The sequence below is a fragment of the Coregonus lavaretus genome (assembly GCF_964263955.1).
Source record: "Coregonus lavaretus genome assembly, chromosome: 21".
NCBI classification, from domain to species: domain Eukaryota; kingdom Metazoa; phylum Chordata; class Actinopteri; order Salmoniformes; family Salmonidae; genus Coregonus; species Coregonus lavaretus.
In genome coordinates, this window is record NC_140008.1 from 15,930,293 (window position 1) to 15,949,607 (window position 19,315).

The 19,315-nt window shown below is 42.4% G+C and overlaps 2 protein-coding genes across 2 annotated transcripts; both read left to right on the forward strand.

Annotated features, from left to right (window-relative positions):
- The first annotated feature begins 326 nt into the window (after nt 1-326).
- On the forward strand, nt 327-3,141 carry LOC311148534 (mast cell protease 1A-like). The gene is made up of 5 exons (XM_084185515.1): nt 327-420; nt 532-682; nt 2,176-2,311; nt 2,442-2,708; nt 2,824-3,141. The coding sequence occupies exons 1-5, from the start codon at nt 363-365 to the stop codon at nt 2,983-2,985; spliced, it is 774 nt and encodes a 257-aa protein (XP_084041641.1). The 5' UTR covers nt 327-362; the 3' UTR covers nt 2,986-3,141.
- A 2,078-nt stretch (nt 3,142-5,219) lies between these two features.
- Nucleotides 5,220-7,868, forward strand: LOC311148609 (complement factor D-like). The gene is made up of 5 exons (XM_084185591.1): nt 5,220-5,278; nt 5,530-5,692; nt 5,837-5,969; nt 6,186-6,440; nt 7,364-7,868. Exons 1-5 carry the CDS (start codon nt 5,227-5,229, stop codon nt 7,517-7,519), a joined length of 759 nt encoding a protein of 252 aa, XP_084041717.1. The 5' UTR covers nt 5,220-5,226; the 3' UTR covers nt 7,520-7,868.
- The last annotated feature ends 11,447 nt before the right edge of the window (nt 7,869-19,315 follow it).

The following is a 19,315-nucleotide window of genomic DNA, read 5'->3' on the forward strand; positions in this document are numbered from 1 at the left end:
CTAAAATGACTAAAATGTAAAAATGTATACACTACTGCAGGCTATTATGAGTATTCATGCACTTACCACCAAACAAGACTAAAAAGCCATCAGCCTGGGCCTGACATCCATTTAAATAACATTATAGCAATGTGTCTATGATCACCCACCACCTACATTAATGTGTAGAAGGGCCGCCAGAAATACGGTAAATGCAGAGACCACGTACCTTGCCTTTACCAGAAGACACCATACAAGGATCGATAGAATCATCATAGAAGTGAAACCACACAGATGTCATCGGAAAGACCCCTGTCTAGTGTATATAAAGGGGCCATGTGAATCAGGTAGTCCTGGATCGTTTGATAAGCCCTCCAAGCAAGATGCACACCATGAACAAACTTCTACTCACTGTTCTCCTGACCTATCTGGGACATTCGGGTAAGTCTCTCTGCTGAACTCAATGGACACACATCAATGAGATTCTAACATTTTCCTATTACCTCACGGTTTAGTTCATTGTGGGTGTTTTTACTACTTTTACTCTCTCAGTTGCATTTGGGGGTCAAATCATCGAGGGGACAAAAGCCAAGGAGAATTCCCTGCAGTACATGGTCTCTGTGCAGAACAATGGAACGCACACCTGTGGAGGATTCCTGATTAGTCCAGACTTTGTGCTAACCGCTGCACACTGTAACAAAAGGTACAGTAGTAGCTTAATTCAATTACAACTATACATTCCAAATAGTAACATACAGTTGAAGTCGGAAATGTACATACACCTTAGCAAAATACATTTAAACTCTGTTTTTCACAGTTCCTGACATTTAATCCTAGTAAAAATTCCCTGTCTTTGGTCAGTTAGGATCACCACTTTATTTTAAGAATGTGAAATGTCAGAATAATAGTAGAGAGAATTATTTATTTCAGCTTTTATTTATTTCATCACATTCCCAGTGAGTCAGAAGTTGCCTTTAAATTGTTTAACTTGGGTCAAACGTTTCAGGATTGTAGGCCTCCTTGCTCGCACACGCTTTTTCAGTTCTGCCCACAAATGTTCTATAGGATTGAGGTCAGGGCTTTGATGGCCACTCCAATACCTTGACTTTGTTGTCCTTAAGCCATTTTGCCACAACTTTGGAAGTATGCTTGGGGTCATTGTCCATTTGGAAGAACCATTTGCGACCAAGCTTTAACTTCCTGACTGATGTCTTGAGATGTTGCTTCAATATATCCACATAATTTTCCTTCCTCATGATGCCATCTATTTTGTGAAGTGCACCAGTCCCTCCTGCAGCAAAACACCCCAACAGCATGATGCTGCCACCCCCGTGCTTCACGGTTGGTACGATCTTTGTCCCCATGTGCAGTTGCAAACCGTAGTCTGGCTTTTTATGGCGGTTTTGGAGCAGTGGCTTCTTCCTTGCTGAGCGGCCTTTCATGTTATGTCGATATAGGACTCGTTTTACTGTGGCTTTAGATACTTTTGTACCCGTTTCCTCCAGCATCTTCACAAGGTCCTTTGCTGTTGTTCTGGGATTGGGATTCGCACCAAATTGGGATTCGCACCAAAGTACGTTCATCTGTAGGAGACAGAACGTGTCTCCTTCCTGAGCGGTATAACGGCTGCGTGGTCCCATGGTGTTTATACTTGTGTACTATTGTTTGTACAGATGAACGTGGTACATTCAGGCGTTTGGAAATTGCTCCCAAGGATGAACCAGACTTGTGGAGGTCTACAAATTTTTTTCTGAGGTCTTGGCTAATTTCTTTTGATTTTCCCATGATGACAAGCAAAGAGGCACTGAGTTTGAAGGTAGGCCTTGAAATACATCCACGGGTACACCTCCAATTTTCTGGAATTTTCCAAGCTGTTTAAAGGCACAGTCAACTTAGTGTATGTAAACTTCTGACCCACTGGAATTGTGATACAGTGAATTATAAGTTAAATAATCTGTCTGTAAACAATTGTTGGAAAAATTACTTGTGACATGCACAAAGTAGATGTCCTAACCGACTTGCCAAAACTATAGTTTGTTAAAAATAAATTTGTGTAGTGGTTGAAAAACGAGTTTTAATGACTCCAACCTAAGTGTATGTAAACTTCCGACTTCAACTGTATCATTACATATAGCATATCAGTGTCCTTACTACTCAACAGACCGATAAACACTGATTGTTCTGCTCCTTGTCTAGCAACTTGAGTGTTGTTCTTGGTACCCACAACATCAAGAAGGGCCTTGGGAAACCTGTCAGTTACAACGTGGAACGCAAATGCAAACCCACCTCATATAAAGATGTAAAGACGGGTAGTGACATCATGCTTCTAAAGGTAGGGCTTTAGTTAAATATATTTATTTCAATAGGATTTGTCTTCATATGACCATTTACAGAGTATCCTAAAAGTGCTATAAGGTCATATACTTTCATAACTGCTAAACAGATTTTAAATGTGTTTCAAGCTGTCTAGGAAAGCTAAATTCAGCAAATCCGTGACCAAAATAAGGCTTCCAAACAAGGATAAAGTCCTCAAACCCAACACAAAGTGCCTTGCTGCTGGATGGGGCCCCACAAAAACAGGCGGCCCAATCGTTGACAACCTTCATGTGGTGGACGTGGAAGCCATTGATCTGAAGGTCTGCCAGGAGCAGTGGGATTCCGTCAATTTTAAACTTCCTGCCAATGTCATCTGTGCAGGTGGATACAATACCAACAAAGGCACATGTCAGGTTTGTCTAATTTAATTCAATTTACATTCAATACATGTACATCATACATGAAGATCCAAAGCAAGAACCGGTAAGCAATGTTTGGCCTATAAGGTGATTCTTGTCTCTCGCACAGGGGGATTCTGGTGGTCCTTTGGTGTGCAATGGAGAGGCAGTGGGCATTGTCTCCTTCAACATGTGGGGAAACTGTGACTATCCCAATGTGCCCAATGTTTACACTCAGATTTCCAAGTTCTTACCCTGGATAAAGAACGTCATCAAGAAGAAGTCATGTTAAAATGGATACTTCGTTTGCTGCAAAATTATGCCTTTGGCTATTACTTATACCTGCTGATATTACTGGTTCTTTAGTCTGCTGTTAAACTTGTTACATTGGCTGTCTAAGGCATTACCATGTACTGTAAGGGAAATAAATGTGTTATTAATTATGGTGAAATTGCTCTAGTGATCTGATTTGCATACACATCAGAAGGCATTGTGTGTAACACCTAAACAATTTTGCAGGCCAAACCTTTTATTTTTATTTTTCCAACCAGTGCTGGGCTAGATTTACAGTTGAAGTCGGAAGTTTACATACACCTTAGCCAAATGCATTTAAACTCAGTTTTTCACAATTCCTGACATGTTATCCTAGTAAAAATTCACTGTCTTTGGTCAGTTAGGATCACTACTTTATTTTAAGAATGTGAAATGTCAGAATAATAGTAGAGAGAATGATTTATTTCAGCTTTTATTTATTTCATCACATTCCCAGTGGGTCAGAAGTTTACATGCACTGAATTAGTATTTGGTAGCATTGCCTTTAAATTGTTTAACTTGGGTCAAACATTTCGGGTAGCCTTCCACAAGCTTCCCACAATAAGTTGGGTGAATTTTGGCCCATTCCTCCTGACAGGGCTGGTGTAAGGGAGTCAGGTTTGTAGGCCTCCTTGCTCGCACACGCTTTTTCAGTTCTGCCCACAAATGTTCTATAGGATTGAGGTCAGGGCTTTGATGGCCACTCCAATACCTTGACTTTGTTGTCCTTAAGCCATTTGCCACAACTTTGGAAGTATGCTTGGGGTCATTGTCCATTTGGAAGACCCATTTGCGACCAAGCTTTAACTTCCTGACTGATGTCTTGAGATGTTGCTTCAATATATCCACATAATTTTCCTTCCTCATAATGCCATCTATTTTGTGAAGTGCACCAGTCCCTCCTGCAGCAAAACATCCCCACAGCATGATGCTGCCACCCCCGTGCTTCACGGTTGGGATGGTGTTCTTCGGCTTGCAAGCTCCCCTTTTTCCTCCAAACATAACGATGGTCATTATGGCCAAACAGTTCTATTTTTGTTTCATCAGACCAGAGGACGTTTCTCCAAAAAGTATGATCTTTGTCTCCATCTGCAGTTGCAAACTGTAGTCTGGCTTTTTTAATGGCGGTTTTGGAGCAGTGGCTTCTTCCTTGCTGAGCGGCCTTTCAGGTTATGTCGATATAGGACTTGTTTTACTGTGGATATAGATACTTTTGTACCTGTTTCCCCCAGCATCTTCACAAGGTCCTTGCTGTTGTACTGGGATTTATTTACACTTTTCACACCAAAGTACGTTCATCTCTAGGAGACAGAACGCGTCTCCTTCCTGAGCTGTATGACGGCTGCATGGTCCCATGGTGTTTATAATTCCGTACTATTGTTTGTACAGATGAACGTGGTACCTCAGGCGTTTGGAAATTGCTCCCAAGGATGAACCAGACTTGTGGAGATCTACAATTTTCTTTCTGAGGTCTTGGCTGATTTCTTTTGATTTTCCCATGTCAAGCAAAGAGGCACTGAGTCTGAAGGTAGGCCTTGAAATACATCCACAGGTACACCTCCAATTGACTCAAATGATGTCAATTAGCCTATCAGAAGCTTCTAAATCCATAACATCATTTTCTGGAATTTTCCAAGCTGTTTAAAGGCACAGTCAACTTAGTGTATGTAAAGTGAATTATAAGTGAAATAATCTGTCTGTAAACAATTGTTGGAAAAATTACTTGTGTCATGCACAAAGTAGATATCCTAACCGACTTGCCAAAACTATAGTTTGTTAACAAGAAATTTGTGGAGTGGTTGAAAAACGAGTTTTAATGATTCCAACCTAAGTGTATGTAAACTTCCGACTTCAACTGTAAATGAGCCAATCATGGCAAACTGTAATGCACAGAACCACAAACACCACCAATTTCTAACACTTTCAACAACGGTTAATGTAAGCTTCTCATTGCTCAAGTGTTCTCTATGCAATCAGACCCACCAGCAGAGTCTATTCATCATTTCATAATATCACAACCAGATTTCATCAAAGAGTCCACCAAGCAACATTTGAAACCATAAAGCCACAGCAACATATTGGCAAACACTGGGGGGGAGGAACAAATACCCAGTACTGTCTGTAACTTTGGAAATAGCCACATTTTGAGAAAGTAACACCCTCCCCCCACCCTACATATTTATACCCACGAGGTGCATCATGCCATTTGCCCATATGCACTATGGCAATCTGCTCAGTGGTTCTTCACATAGTTCTGCTCATCGCCTTGAATGGTAAGGTATGTTTAATTTCTATAACACACTAACTACCAATAGCACTGAACTGACTGCACCATGCAGACTAATATTGAAAAGTATAGTACTAGTTTCAATGCTTTTACATACAGCGGTTCATATTCTATTTGGCAGTAATTAACTAACTGACACACAGTACCATCATTTGTTGTAAGCTGTGAAGACACAGTAGCATTGCAGAGCTATGGACAAAAGCTATTGGAAAAGTATTCTCTACTTTCTGTTCAAAGGCACTGATGGGCGCAAGGTGCCGAAGGTGGGTATTGTTGGTGGCAGAGAGGCTGCTCGCAACTCTCGTCCCTACATGGCTTCCCTACAGTCCCGAGGTCAACACATTTGTGGAGGAGTACTGGTGAGAGAGGATTTTGTCCTCACCGCTGCTCACTGTGACGGGTGAGAATCTCTCTCAAACATTAACACATTCAACTCTCTCAGATTCTCTCAAACTAATTTCCCTCAAAGTTATTGCACTAGTCCTTCAAGGTAATTGTGCAAGTAAATACTGCCTCCTAAATTCTTTCATGTACTGATTTTCAGGCGATACAGGGTGGTTCTTGGGGCTCACGATTTGTCAGAGGATGAAAATTCACAACAAGTATTGGATGTGGTTCGATCCATTCCACATCCGATGTACGGGGACAACCTGGAGAATGACATCATGCTTCTCAAGGTGAGTGACATCAAGGACATAGTCTACAATAATCTCCATGGTGATACTAACTTCTCATTGTAGGTTTAACGTCCATGAAAATACATCAAATAAACTACAGAATCATGCACGACTGAAATAAAAAATAAGAATTATAGCCTAAATATATTTACATCATATATATCTGAAGACATACAGATTATGTATACAGTGTGTTATCTCTGTGATCTTTCCTAGTTGAGAGGGAGGGCTACCCTCAACACAGCAGTACAGTTGATCCCTCTGATGAATGGTTCCATGGCTGAGGGAAGCATGTGCACCACGGCCGGCTGGGGGGACATAGGCGATAACGGCACCCTACCAGACAAGCTCCAGGAGGTCAACGCCACCATCGTCCCACCCAGAGAGTGTGCCCGCAGGTGGAGCGACATCAAAATCTCCAGCCGCATGGTGTGCGCAACAGGCCCCAGAGCTTTCCAAGGCTTCTGCTCGGTATGACTGCACTGTTATAGGCTATAACTCTCTACAATGAGTTTTTCCTGGTCGGGACAGGCTATTATTGGCTACAACTTGGCTATAACCCCCTAGAGTTGATGTCTGCGCCCTGCAGAAATCGAATTAGCATAATACATAAATCCCCATCAAAATCTGTCAATTTAAACTAGAGATATCTGTATTTTTGCATGGGCTGCATCGTAATCCACCACATCCGCCAATGGTGGACTTCCGCATCTGCGGTGGAAGGTGGCCGAGCTACAGCGGTGTTTGTCAGACCATGAGACATCCCGAAAATCGATCTTATCATGAAAACATCTGTAGCGTCCGAACGGTTTGGCACACAAGCGTCACAGGACTGGTCTGAAGGTAGCCCGGTACCAGTTAAAAAAATGAGTGTAAATGTAAGTAGTATAAATATACGTTTCAGATAGATACCAAACATGGATAATATAGTATTATTATATCACACTCAATAGTCAGTCCTCCAGAGAGATACATTTTGGCCCCTCAGATGTTTCATCAAATCATTTATTTGTATTTTTTTGTTGATACCTTAAGGGGTCCTAGAATTCCAAATCCGCTAACTAAATTATCCTTGGTATGAGCATCTTAAAACAATTCCATATGTTAGCTTAGTAGACCTCCCCACACACACTGCTTAGACTCTTAAGCAGTGGAGGCTGCTGAGGGGAGGATGGCTCATAATAATGGATGGCACGGCGCGAATGGAATGGCATCAAACCATGTGTTTGATGTATTTGATACCATTCCACCTATTCCGCTCCAGCCATTACCACGAGCCTGTGCTCTCCAATTAAGATGCCACCAAACTCCTGTGCTCTTAAGGTAACTTGAATAGAGTTTCTCCTGGTCAAGGCCCTAACTATGCTAAACTACTCATATTTTTTTCTTTGCAGGGTGATTCAGGAGGTCCGTTGGTGTGTAAAGGGATGTCAGCGGGCATTGTCTCTTTCTCAGGGCAGAGGTGTGCCAACCCCAGTACCCCTGATGTGTACACACGAGTGACTTCCTACCGCCGATGGATTCAGACAGAGTTAGCTAGAAACCCTTAAAGGGAAAATCCACTCAAATGTTTTAGAATTGTTTTCATTAGTCCACTGTTGATACAGTCCCAAAATGTTTTGCATTTCAGCAGTCAAGTTTTCAAGATATTGGACTCTCAAGAAGCAAAATGTCACTGGCCACATCATCATGATGATGCACATTTTTTTAGTGGATTTTGCCTTTAAGTTTTTGGGCATGTAAGCCACCAGTGTGTGTTTACACAATCTCACCATATAACTGATGATGATCTCATTTAGACCAGGGTTGCCCAAAGTTTTTATTGAAGTGCTAAAGATGGCACTTTTTTCTGATCGCTTGTTCCCTTGTTGCCATTCTTATTAAACTTGGTTAACTCATTATTATTTAGCAAAAATCCTTGGGCCATAATTTCTTGACTTGGTGTTCAAAGACTGAAAACAACCTCCACTGAATTAGTTAATTTTGTTAACAAGGAACATGTAAAGTAAAAACAAAACAATTTGAAATTAAGATAAGCAGACTCTCTACATATTTTAGGCTCTTGGTCACTCACCTGCTACGGCTGGTCAGACTGTAGACTCTGTATAAGTTGGCCAATGTTACTGAAGGTTGGACGCATTGTTGGCTCCAGCAGGTTCCAGCAAATCCCTATGATAGTGTACTTGAGGAGAGGATTCCGTGTCAGATACTGCAGGTTGTCAGACTATGTCATTGATTGGTGTGCTTGATTGATTAATCATTGCAGTGTTATTGCCCATCTCAAAGCATAATGTAGCCTGTAAAAAAGTATACCCAAACGCGCTTCAGCCCAGCTTAAACAAAACAGGGGGAATGAGGTACTCGACTGAGGAGCTTGAAAATCCCCCAAAAATGCATTACCCCAGGATACTTCAACTGGTGACTATCCGGGAGAATAAATAAAAAGGAGCACTCTGTTTCTGTGTAAATCTAATAGATTTATTAACGGGATAAACAAACAATAGGTTTATGTTTCAGCATTAAGGAGGAGTGTCCCACTTGTCTTGTCAATCAAACATGTCAATACGGTCAATACTGTCAGTAGCAACTAGACAGGTTATTCAAACAAGAGTATGATCATCATTCAAGATTCTTACACATACATTCCACTTAAATAACAAAATTAAATTAAAATAAAGAAAGAAAAACATATTTACAAAAAAAGATGAGAAAGAGAGCTGTTCATTCAGACCCTTTGGCTCGACACAACCTAAACAGTCGATCCAAAGTACCTCTCTGTAATCATCTCCTCACAATATTGCACACTCTGAAGGAAAGAGAAACTTTCTCAATTCCCCAGAATTTCAAGGTTTAGGCTGAGCTATGATTGGCATTCACATAGTACCGCAAGATCGCATAGTCCATATTTTTGGTGCAGATAGTTGTTTTGTGTTCAGTGATTCTTAATTTGAGCGCGCGTTTTGTCTGACCAATGTAAACAAGACCACATGGGCATTTGAGCATGTAAACAACATGTGTTGTACTACAATTTTACACGAGCGTGGGTGGTAGAATACTTTTGTGTCACTTAAGTTGGAACAATGTATACAATGACCGCAGCGGTAGAAACCATTGGGGGGAATTGGGTAGAGGGTGCAGGATTCGGGAGCACACTGTGCACTAGGTAGTCTCTGATATTGCTACCCCTCCTACACATAATGTAGTCTACTCACATCTCTGGAGGGGTAAAGTCCGGCTGCCTGAGACCTGTGGCATCTTCTTCTATGATATAATGGCGGTCTGCAAACCAACGTTAAAGGTGCATGCCGCCACCTACTGTGCTGGAGTGTATGGTCAATCACGGTTTACAACATTTATAAATCCTCCTACCTAACTCAGTACTTCTGAGAAAATAAAAGCCCTTCTAACTTCTAATAGACCCTCCCCCATCCCCAAAATTCCTTTCAACCCCCCCCCCCCCCCCAAACCCGTCCAGCCTCAATCTTTCCATTCTCTTCAACATACTTACAACAATATAACAACAAATGCTCCACCGTTTCATCGACCATACACTCCAGACACAAACCCTTCACTTGCATGCCAACCAGATGTAATGACGAGTTCAATGTACAGTGTCCTAAGTGCAATCGAGCAAACACCACCTCTTCCTTCCTAATCTGACCTTTGAATCTTGGTCCACAGACCTTTCTTTGGAGGGCATATAAATGCCAGCCCTTGTGCTCAGAGTCCCATGTCTTCCGCCACACATCTATCAAAATGGCTCTGATCTTACATTTGGCCTCACCTCTACACAGTGGAACATTAATATCAATGATATCTCGTTTCAAAGCTCTTTTGGCTAACTGGTCTACAATTTCATTCCCTTCCACACCCGAATGTGCTGGGACCCATCAGAATCTCACTACTACACCCATTCTCTCAATTCTCCATAATAACATTAATACCTCCAATAGTAGGTCACTCCTATTAGATTTACCAGGTGATAAACTATTCAACACAGACAGAGAATCTGAGCATACTATATTCATCCCCCTTGGCATTTTTCCTATTTTGTTGCCTGGAATTAAAATGGATTTTTTGGGGGGTTGTATCATTTGATTTACACAACATGCCTACCACTTTGAAGATGCAAAATATATTTTTTGGTGAAATAAACAAGAAATAAGACCAAAAAAACAGAAAACTCCAGCGTGTATACAGTGAGGGAAAAAAGTATTTGATCCCCTGCTGATTTTGTACGTTTGCCCACTGACAAAGAAATGATCAGTCTATAATTTTAATGGTAGGTTTATTTGAACAGTGAGAGACAGAATAACAACAACAAAAATCCAGAAAAGCGCATGTAAAAAATGTTATAAATTGATTTGCATTTTAATGAGGGAAATAAGTATTTGACCCCTCTGCAAAACATGACTTAATACTTGGTGGCAAAACCCTTGTTGGCAATCACAGAGGTCAGACGTTTCTTGTAGTTGGCCAACAGGTTTGCACACATCAGGTTCGAGTGGGATTTTGTCCCACTCCTCTTTGCAGATCTTCTCCAAGTCATTAAGGTTTCGAGGCTGACGTTTGGCAACTCATAACTTCAGCTCCCTTCACAGATTGTCTATGGGATTAAGGTCTGGAGACTGGCTAGGCCACTCCAGGACCTTAATGTGCTTCTTCTTGAGCCACTCCTTTGTTGCCTTGGCCGTTTCTTTTGGGCCATTGTCATGCTGGAATACCCATCCACGACCCATTTTTAATGCCCTGGTTGAGGGAAGTAGGTTCTCACCCAAGATTTGACGGTACATGGCCCTGTCCATTGTCCCTTTAATGCGGTTAAGTTGTCCTGTCCCCTTAGCAGAAAAATAACCCCAAAGCATAATGTTTCCACCTCCATGTTTGACGGTGGGGATGGTGTTCTTGGGGTCATAGGCAGCATTCCTCCTCCTCAAAACACGGCGAGTTGAGTTGATGCCAAAGAGCTCGATTTTGGTCTCATCTGACCACAACACTTTCACCCAGTTCTCCTCTGAATCATTCAGATGTTCATTGGCAAACTTCAGACGGGCATGTATACAGTGGGGGAAAAAATTATTTAGTTGTTTGGGTGTAGGGACTGATCAGAGCCTGAAGGTACGGAGGTGCCGTTCCCCTCACAGCTCCATAGGCAAGTACCATGGTCTTGTAGCAGATGCGAGCTTCAACTGGAAGCCAGTGGAGTGTGCGGAGGAGCGGGGTGACGGGAGCCCAGTTCGCTGTTGGCTGGGCTCCCTGCCTGTGCCATTAAACCCCTACAACTCATCCAAAATGCCACAGCCCGTCTGGTGTTCAACCTTCCCAAGTTCTCTCACGTCACCCCGCTCCTCCGCACACTCCACTGGCTTCCAGTTGAAGCTCGCATCTGCTACAAGACCATGGTACTTGCCTACGGAGCTGTGAGGGGAACGGCACCTCCGTACCTTCAGGCTCTGATCAGTCCCTACACCCAAACGAGGGCATTGCGTTCATCCACCTTTGGCCTGCTGGAACCCCTAGCTATGCGGAAGCATAGTTCCCGCTCAGCCCAGTCAAAACTGTTCGCTGCTCTGGCCCCCCAATGGTGGAACAAGCTCCCTCACGACGCCAGGACAGCGGAGTCACTCACCACCTTCCGGAGACACTTGAAACCCCACCTCTTTAAGGAAGTAATCCTTCTACCCCCCCCCCCCCCATTTAAAAATAATAATAATAAATAAATACATCTTGTAAAGTGATTATCCCACTGGCTATAAGGTGAATGCACCAATTTGTAAGTCGCTCTGGATTAGAGCGTCTGCTAAATGACATAATGTAAATGTATATGTGCTTTCTTGATCAGGGGGACCTTGCGGGCGCTGCAGGATTTCAGTCCTTCACGGCATAGTGTGTTACCAATTGTTTTCTTGGGGACTATGGTCCCAGCTGCCTTGAGATCATTGACAAGATCCTCCCGTGTAGTTCTGGGCTGATTCCTCACCGTTCTCATGATCATTGCAACTCCACGAGGTGAGATCTTGCATGGAGCCCCAGGCCGAGGGAGATTTACAGTTATTTTGTGTTTCTTCCATTTGCGAATAATCGCACCAACTGTTGTCACCTTCTCACCAAGCTGCTTGGCGATGGTCTTGTAGCCCATTCCAGCCTTGTGTAGGTCTACAATCTTGTCCCTGACATCCTTGGAGAGCTCTTTGGTCTTGGCCATGGTGGAGAGTTTGGAATCTGATTGATTGATTGCTTCTGTGGACAGGTGTATTTTATACAGGTAACAAGCTGAGATTAGGAGCACTCCCTTTAAGAGTGTGCTCCTAACCTCAGCTCGTTACCTGTATAAAAGACACCTGGGAGCCAGAAATCTTTCTGATTGAGAGGGGGTCAAATACTTATTTCCCTCATTAAAATGCAAATCAATTTATAACACTTTTGAAATGCGTTTTTCTGGATTTTTGCTGTTGTTTTTCTGTCTCTCACTGTTCAAATAAACCTACGATTAAAATGATAGACTGATCATTTCTTTGTCAGTGGTCAAACGTACAAACTCAGCCGGGGATCAAATGCTTTTTTCCCTCACTGTAATTATTCACACCCCCCCCCCCCCCCCAAAGTCAATATTTTGTAGAGCCACTTTTTGCAGCAATTACAGCTGCAAGTCTCTTGGGGTATGTCTCTATAATCTTGGCACATCTAGCCACTGAGATTTTTGCCCATTCTTCAAGGCAAAACTGCTGCAGCTCTTTCAAGTTGGATGGGTTCCGGTGGTGTACAGGAATCTTTAAGTCATCCCACAGATTCTCAATTGGATTGAGGTCTGGGCTTTGACTAGGCCATTCCAAGACATTTACATGTTTCCCCTTAAACCACTCGAGTGTTGCTTTAGCAGGATGCTTAGGGTCATTGTCCTGCTGGAAGATTAACCTTCGTCCCAGTCTCAAATCTCTGGAAGACTGAAACAGGTTTCCCTCGAGAAGTTCCCTGTATTTAGCGCCATCCATCATTCCTTCAGTTCTGACCAGTTTCCCAGTCCCTGCCAATGAAAAACATCCCCACAGCATGATGCTGCCACCACCATGCTTCACTGTAGGGATGGTGTTCTCGGGGTGATGAGAGGTGTTGAGTTTGCGCCAGACATAGTGTTTTCCTTGATGGCCAAAAAGCTACATTTTAGTCTCATCTGACCAGAGTACCTTCTTCCATATGTTTGGGGAGTCTCCCACATGCCTTTTGGCGAACACCAAACATGTTTGCTTATGTTTTTCTTTAAGCATTGGCTTTTTTCTGGCCACTCTTCCGTAAAGCCCAGCTCTGTGGAGTGTACGGCTTAAAGTGGTCCTATGGACAGATACTCCAATCTCCGCTGTGGAGCTTTGCAGCTCCTTCAGGGTTATCTTTGGTCTCTTTGTTGCCTCTCTGATTAATGCCCTCCTTGCCTGGTCCGTGAGTTTTGGTGGGCAGCCCTCTCTTGGCAGGTTTGTTGTGGTGCCATATTCTTTCCATTTTCTAATAATGGATTTAATGGTGCTCCATGGGATGTTCAAAGTTTCTGATATTTTTTATAACCCAACCCTGATCTGTACTTCTCCACAATTTTGTCCCTGACCTGTTTGGAGAGCTCCTTGGTCTTCACGGTGCCGCTTGCTTGGTGGTGCCCCTTGCTTAGTGGTGTTGCAGACTCTGGGGCCTTTCAGAACAGCTGTATATATACTGAGATCATGTGACAGATCATGTGACACTTAGATTGCACACAGGTGGACTTTATTTCTAAGCTAACATATGGAATTGTGTTAAGATGGCCATAACAAGGATCATTTAGCTATTTTATTTAGAATTTTAGGACCACTAATAAACATTTTTAAAATAAAGTTATTTGATGAAACATACATGGAAAAATGTATATTAGCCCATAGAAATGCATTGAATAACAGATTCATACATGGAAAAACTGATCGTCAAAAATTGTATCAAAAGGAAGTATGTTTTGAAGTTCTGTCCTTTATCTGAGAGATAAGAAAGCTCAGAATATATATACAGTGGGGAAAAAAAGTATTTAGTCAGCCACCAATTGTGCAAGTTCTCCCACTTAAAAAGATGAGAGAGGCCTGTAATTTTCATCATAGGTGCACGTCAACTATGACAGACAAATTCAGAAAAAAAATTCCAGAAAATCACATTGTAGGATTTTTAATGAATTTATTTGCAAATTATGGTGGAAAATAAGTATTTGGTCACCTACAAACAAGCAAGATTTCTGGCTCTCACAGACCTTTGACTTCTTCTTTAAGAGGCTCCTCTGTCCTCCACTCATTACCTGTATTAATGGCACCTGTTTGAACTTGTTATCAGTATAAAAGACACCTGTCCACAACCTCAAACAGTCACACTCCAAACTCCACTATGGCCAAGACCAAAGAGCTGTCAAAGGACACCAGAAAAAAAAATTGTAGACCTGCACCAGGCTGGGAAGACTGAATCTGTAATAGGTAAGCAGCTTGGTTTGAAGAAATCAACTGTGGGAACAATTATTAGGAAATGGAAGACATACAAGACCACTGATAATCTCCCTCGATCTGGGGCTCCACGCAAGATCTCCCCCTGTGGGGTCAAAATGATCACAAGAACGGTGAGCAAAAATCCCAGAACCACACGGGGGGACCTAGTGAATGACCTGCAAAGAGCTGGGACCAAAGTAACAAAGCCTACCATCAGTAACACACTACGCCGCCAGGGACTCAAATCCCGCAGTGTCAGACGTGTCCCCCTGCTTAAGCCAGTACATGTCCAGGCCCGTCTGAAGTTTGCTAGAGTGCATTTGGATGATCCAGAAGAGGATTGGGAGAATGTCATATGGTCAGATGAAACCAAAATATAACTTTTTGGTAAAAACTCAACTCGTTGTGTTTGGAGGACAAAGAATGCTGAGTTGCATCCAAAGAACACCATACCTACTGTGAAGCATGGGGGTGGAAACATCATGCTTTGGGGCAGCTTTTCTGCATAGGGACCAGGACGACTGATCCGTGTAAAGGAAAGAATGAATGGGGCCAGGTATTGTGAGATTTTGAGTGAAAACCTCCTTCCATCAGCAAGGGCATTGAAGATGAAACGTGGCTGGGTCTTTCAGCATGACAATGATCCCAAACACACCGTCCGGGCAACGAAGGAGTGGCTTCGTAAGAAGCATTTCAAGGTCCTGGAGTGGCCTAGCCAGTCTCCAGATCTCAACCCCATAGAAAATCTTTGGAGGGAGTTGAAAGTCCGTGTTGCCCAGCGACAGCCCCAAAACATCACTGCTCTAGAGGAGATCTGCATGGAGGAATGGGCCAAAATACCAGCAACAGTGTGTGAAAACCTTGTGAAGACTTACAGAAAACGTTTGACCTGTGTCATTGCCAACAAAGGGTATATAACAAAGTATTGAGAAACTTTGGTTATTGACCAAATACTTATTTTCCACCATAATTTGCAAATAAATTCATAAAAAATACTACAATGTGATTTTCTGGATTTTTTTTCTCATTTTGTCTGTCATAGTTGACGTGTACCTATGATGAAAATTACAGGCCTCTCTCATCTTTTTAAGTGGGAGAACTTGCACAATTGGTGGCTGACTAAATACTTTTTTTCCCCACTGTATATATATATATATATATATATATATATATATATATATATATATATATATATATATAGTAAATATTTTTTTTTTACCATAGAATTACCCGTATACCTTTACGTGGAAATGCCCTATTCGCTTTCATAAATTTTTCGGCCCGTTACCGGGTTACCTTCAGACCAGTCCTGTGACACTTGTCTGGGTCTTTCCATAGATGGGTCATATTAGTGAGTAGCCCAAACCATTCGATGCTACAGATGTTTTCGTGAGAAGACCGATTTTCGGGATGTCTTCTTTTCTGACAAACACTGCTGTATCTCTGCCACCTTCCACCGCAGAAGGCAGAAATCGGCGGGCAGATGTGATGGATTGAGACGCAGCCCATGCAAAAAAACATACCTCTAGCTTAAACAGACAGATTTTGATGGGTCTTTTTATATTTTTTATTTTTTACGCCTCAAGTGGCGCATGTGTGGGCCTCAAGCGGAGAAATTATTTAAACATGATTAAAAATGAACAATAATAATTTATGCCCAGCTCATGAGACCCTTTGATGATGTGAGGCCTGAAGCAATTGCCTCTTCTGCCTAATGCTAAGTCCGCCAGTGGGTATGGGCTTTTACCTAGACATAACATCAAAACATTTAATTCTAAATGTTTCTTTGCTCTCTCATACACTTTGCTTCATCCAACATGACAATATTTTGCCATCTTTTGATAGTGTCCCACCCAGAGAGATTTCCCCACAGCAGTATGCCAAAATGTTTTATTGATTTAACATTGAATTCACGTTAGTTGACAACTCAATCAAATGTAAATAATATGCCATTTAGCAGACGCTTTTATCCAAAGCGACTTACAGTCATGCGTGCATAATTTTTTTTTTTTTGTGTATGGGTGGTCCCGGGGATCGAACCCACTACCTTGGCGTTACAAGCGCCGTGCTCTACCAGCTGAGCTACAGAGGACCACAATCAAAACTAGACTAGACGTTGAACTGATGTCTGTGCCCAGTGGGAAGTTGATCATGTATTATTCAGTGGATGCTACCACCCCTAAAACAACATCAGACCCCTACTTTTGCTAAAGCGTGGCTTTAAGTTGTAGTGGGACACTTCAGTAGATGAAGTGGGTCACTATATTCTCATATGGTGTCCCACTTCACCTGGCACTTGTTTTGAAACCATCAAAAAAGACTGTAGAGGCTTATAGATAACATTTTGTGTCCATTTCCTTACACTAGACCCTCTCTATGCTATTGGGACATTGATTTGGGGACTTTCCAAGCTCTTGGTGAAAATCGAACTAAAGGAGTCTGCACAGCTTTTACTTGATACTGAGACACCTCTATTAGTCCCCAAATGCTTTCCCCTTTCATAAATTGAGCCTCTTTCTATTTTACGTTTCTTACATGTCATTATGCGTCCTTTTTCTTACCTACACTTGTTATTTCCCTTTCATTCCTTCCACTGCCATCCTATGCTGTTTATGTGCTATTCAGCTAGACTCTTTTTTGAGATGGGGTAGTAATACTTGCGTTCTAAATAATAGGCATTTTGGGTATGTGAAAACGTTTTATAGTATGTGAAATGTTGAAAACGTTGTATGCTTTAAATGCCAGGATGTCATGTGCCGCGTTCACGTGCTAGCTGACAAGCATTTTTCTCTGCTCACACAGTGGCTTGCGAAAGTATTCACACCCCTTGGCATTTTTCCTATTTTGTTGCCTTACAACCTGGAAATAAAATTGATTTTTGGGGGTTTGTTTCATTTGATTTACACAACATGCCTACCACTTTGAAGATGCAAAATATTTTTTCTTGTGAAAGAAACAACAAATAAGACAAAAATAACTGAAAACTTGAGTGTGCATAACTATTCACCCCCCCAAAGTCAATACTTTGTAGAGCCACCTTTTGCAGCAAGTTTTTTTATTTATTTTTTATTTTTTAACCTTTATTTAACCAGGTAAGCCAGTTGAGAACAGGTTCTCATTTACAACTGCGACCTGGCCAACATAAAGCAAAGCAGTGCAATAAAAACAACACAGAGTTACATAAGGGGTAAAAAACATAAAGTCAAAAATACCACAGAAAATATATATACAGTGTGTGCAAATGTAGCAAGTTATGGAGGTAAGGCAATAAATAGGATATAGTGCAAAATAATTACAATAGTATTAACACTGGAATGCTAGATGTGCAAGAGATTATGTGCAAATAGAGATACTGGGGTGCAAAAGAGCAAAATAAATAACAATATAGGGATGAGGTAGTTGGGTGGGCTAATTTCAGATGGGCTGTGTACAGGTGCAGTGATCGGTAAGGTGCTCTGACAACTGATGCTTAAAGATATTGAGGGAGATAAGAGTCTCCAGCTTCAGAGATTTTTGCAATTCGTTCCAGTCATTGGCAGCAGAGAACTGGAAGGAATGGCGGCCAAAGGAGGTGTTGGCTTTGGGAATGACCAGTGAGATATACCTGCTGGAGCGCAGACTACGGGTGGGTGCTGCTATGGTGACCAATGAGCTAAGATAAGGCGGGGATTTGCCTAGCAGTGATTTATAGATGGCCTGGAGCCAGTGGGTTTGATGACGAACATGTAGTGAGGACCAGCCAACAAGAGCGTACAGGTCACAGTGGTGGGTAGTGTATGGGGCTTTGGAGACAAAACGGATGGCACTGTGATAGACTACATCCAATTTGCTGAGTAGAGTGTTGGAGGCTATTTTGTAAATGACATCGCCGAAGTCAAGGATCGGTAGGACAGTCAGTTTTACGAGGGCATGTTTGGCAGCATGAGTGAAGGAGGCTTTGTTGCGAAATAGGAAGCCGATTCTAGATTTAACTTTGGATTGGAGATTCTTTATGTGAGTCTGGAAGTTGAGTTTACAGTCTAACCAGACACCTAGGTATTTGTAGTTGTCCACATACTCTAGGTCAGACCCGTCGAGAGTGGTGATTCTAGTCGGGTGGGCGGGTGCCAGCAGCGTTCGATTGAAAAGCATGCATTTAGTTTTACTAGTATTTAAGAGCAGTTGGAGGCTACTGAAGGAGTGTTGTATGGCATTGAAGCTCGTTTGGAGGTTTGTTAACACAGTGTCCAATGAAGGGCCAGATGTATACAAAATGGTGTCGTCTGCGTAGAGGTGGATCTGAGAGTCACCAGCAGCAAGAGCGACATCATTAATATACACAGAGAAAAGTGTCGGCCCAAGAATTGAACCCTGTGGCACCCCCATAGAGACTGCCATAGGTCCAGACAACAGGCCCTTCGATTTGACACACTGAACTCTATCTGAGAAGTAGTTGGTGAACCAGGCGAGGCAGTCATTTGAGAAACCAAGGCTATTTAGTCTGCCAATAAGAATGCGGTGGTTGACAGAGTCGAAAGCCTTGGCCAGGTCGATGAAGACTGCTGCACAGTACTGTCTATTATCGATCGCGGTTATAATATCGTTTAGGACCTTGAGCGTGGCTGAAGTGCACCCATGACCAGCTCGGAAACCGGATTGCATAGCGGAGAAGGTACGGTGGTATTCGAAATGGTCGGTGATCTGTTTGTTAACTTGGCTTTCAAATACTTTCGAAAGGCAGGGCAGGATGGATATAGGTCTGTAGCAGTTTGAATCTAGAGTGTCACCCCCTTTGAAGAGGGGGATGACCGCGGCAGCTTTCCAATCTCTGGGGATCTCAGACGTTATCAAAGAGAGGTTGAACAGACTAGTAATAGGGGT

Excerpts from the sequence above, each read along its gene's own strand:
- LOC311148609 (XM_084185591.1), top strand. The coding sequence starts at position 5,227 with ATGGCAATCTGCTCAGTGGTTCTTCACATAGTTCTGCTCATCGCCTTG. Across the intron at positions 5,693-5,836 it reads ACCGCTGCTCACTGTGACGG|GCGATACAGGGTGGTTCTTG; the intron begins GTGAGAATCTCT and ends ACTGATTTTCAG. Across the intron at positions 6,441-7,363 it reads CTTTCCAAGGCTTCTGCTCG|GGTGATTCAGGAGGTCCGTT; the intron begins GTATGACTGCAC and ends TTTTCTTTGCAG.
- LOC311148534 (XM_084185515.1), top strand. The coding sequence starts at position 363 with ATGCACACCATGAACAAACTTCTACTCACTGTTCTCCTGACCTATCTG. Across the intron at positions 421-531 it reads GACCTATCTGGGACATTCGG|TTGCATTTGGGGGTCAAATC; the intron begins GTAAGTCTCTCT and ends TTACTCTCTCAG. Across the intron at positions 2,709-2,823 it reads CCAACAAAGGCACATGTCAG|GGGGATTCTGGTGGTCCTTT; the intron begins GTTTGTCTAATT and ends TCTCTCGCACAG.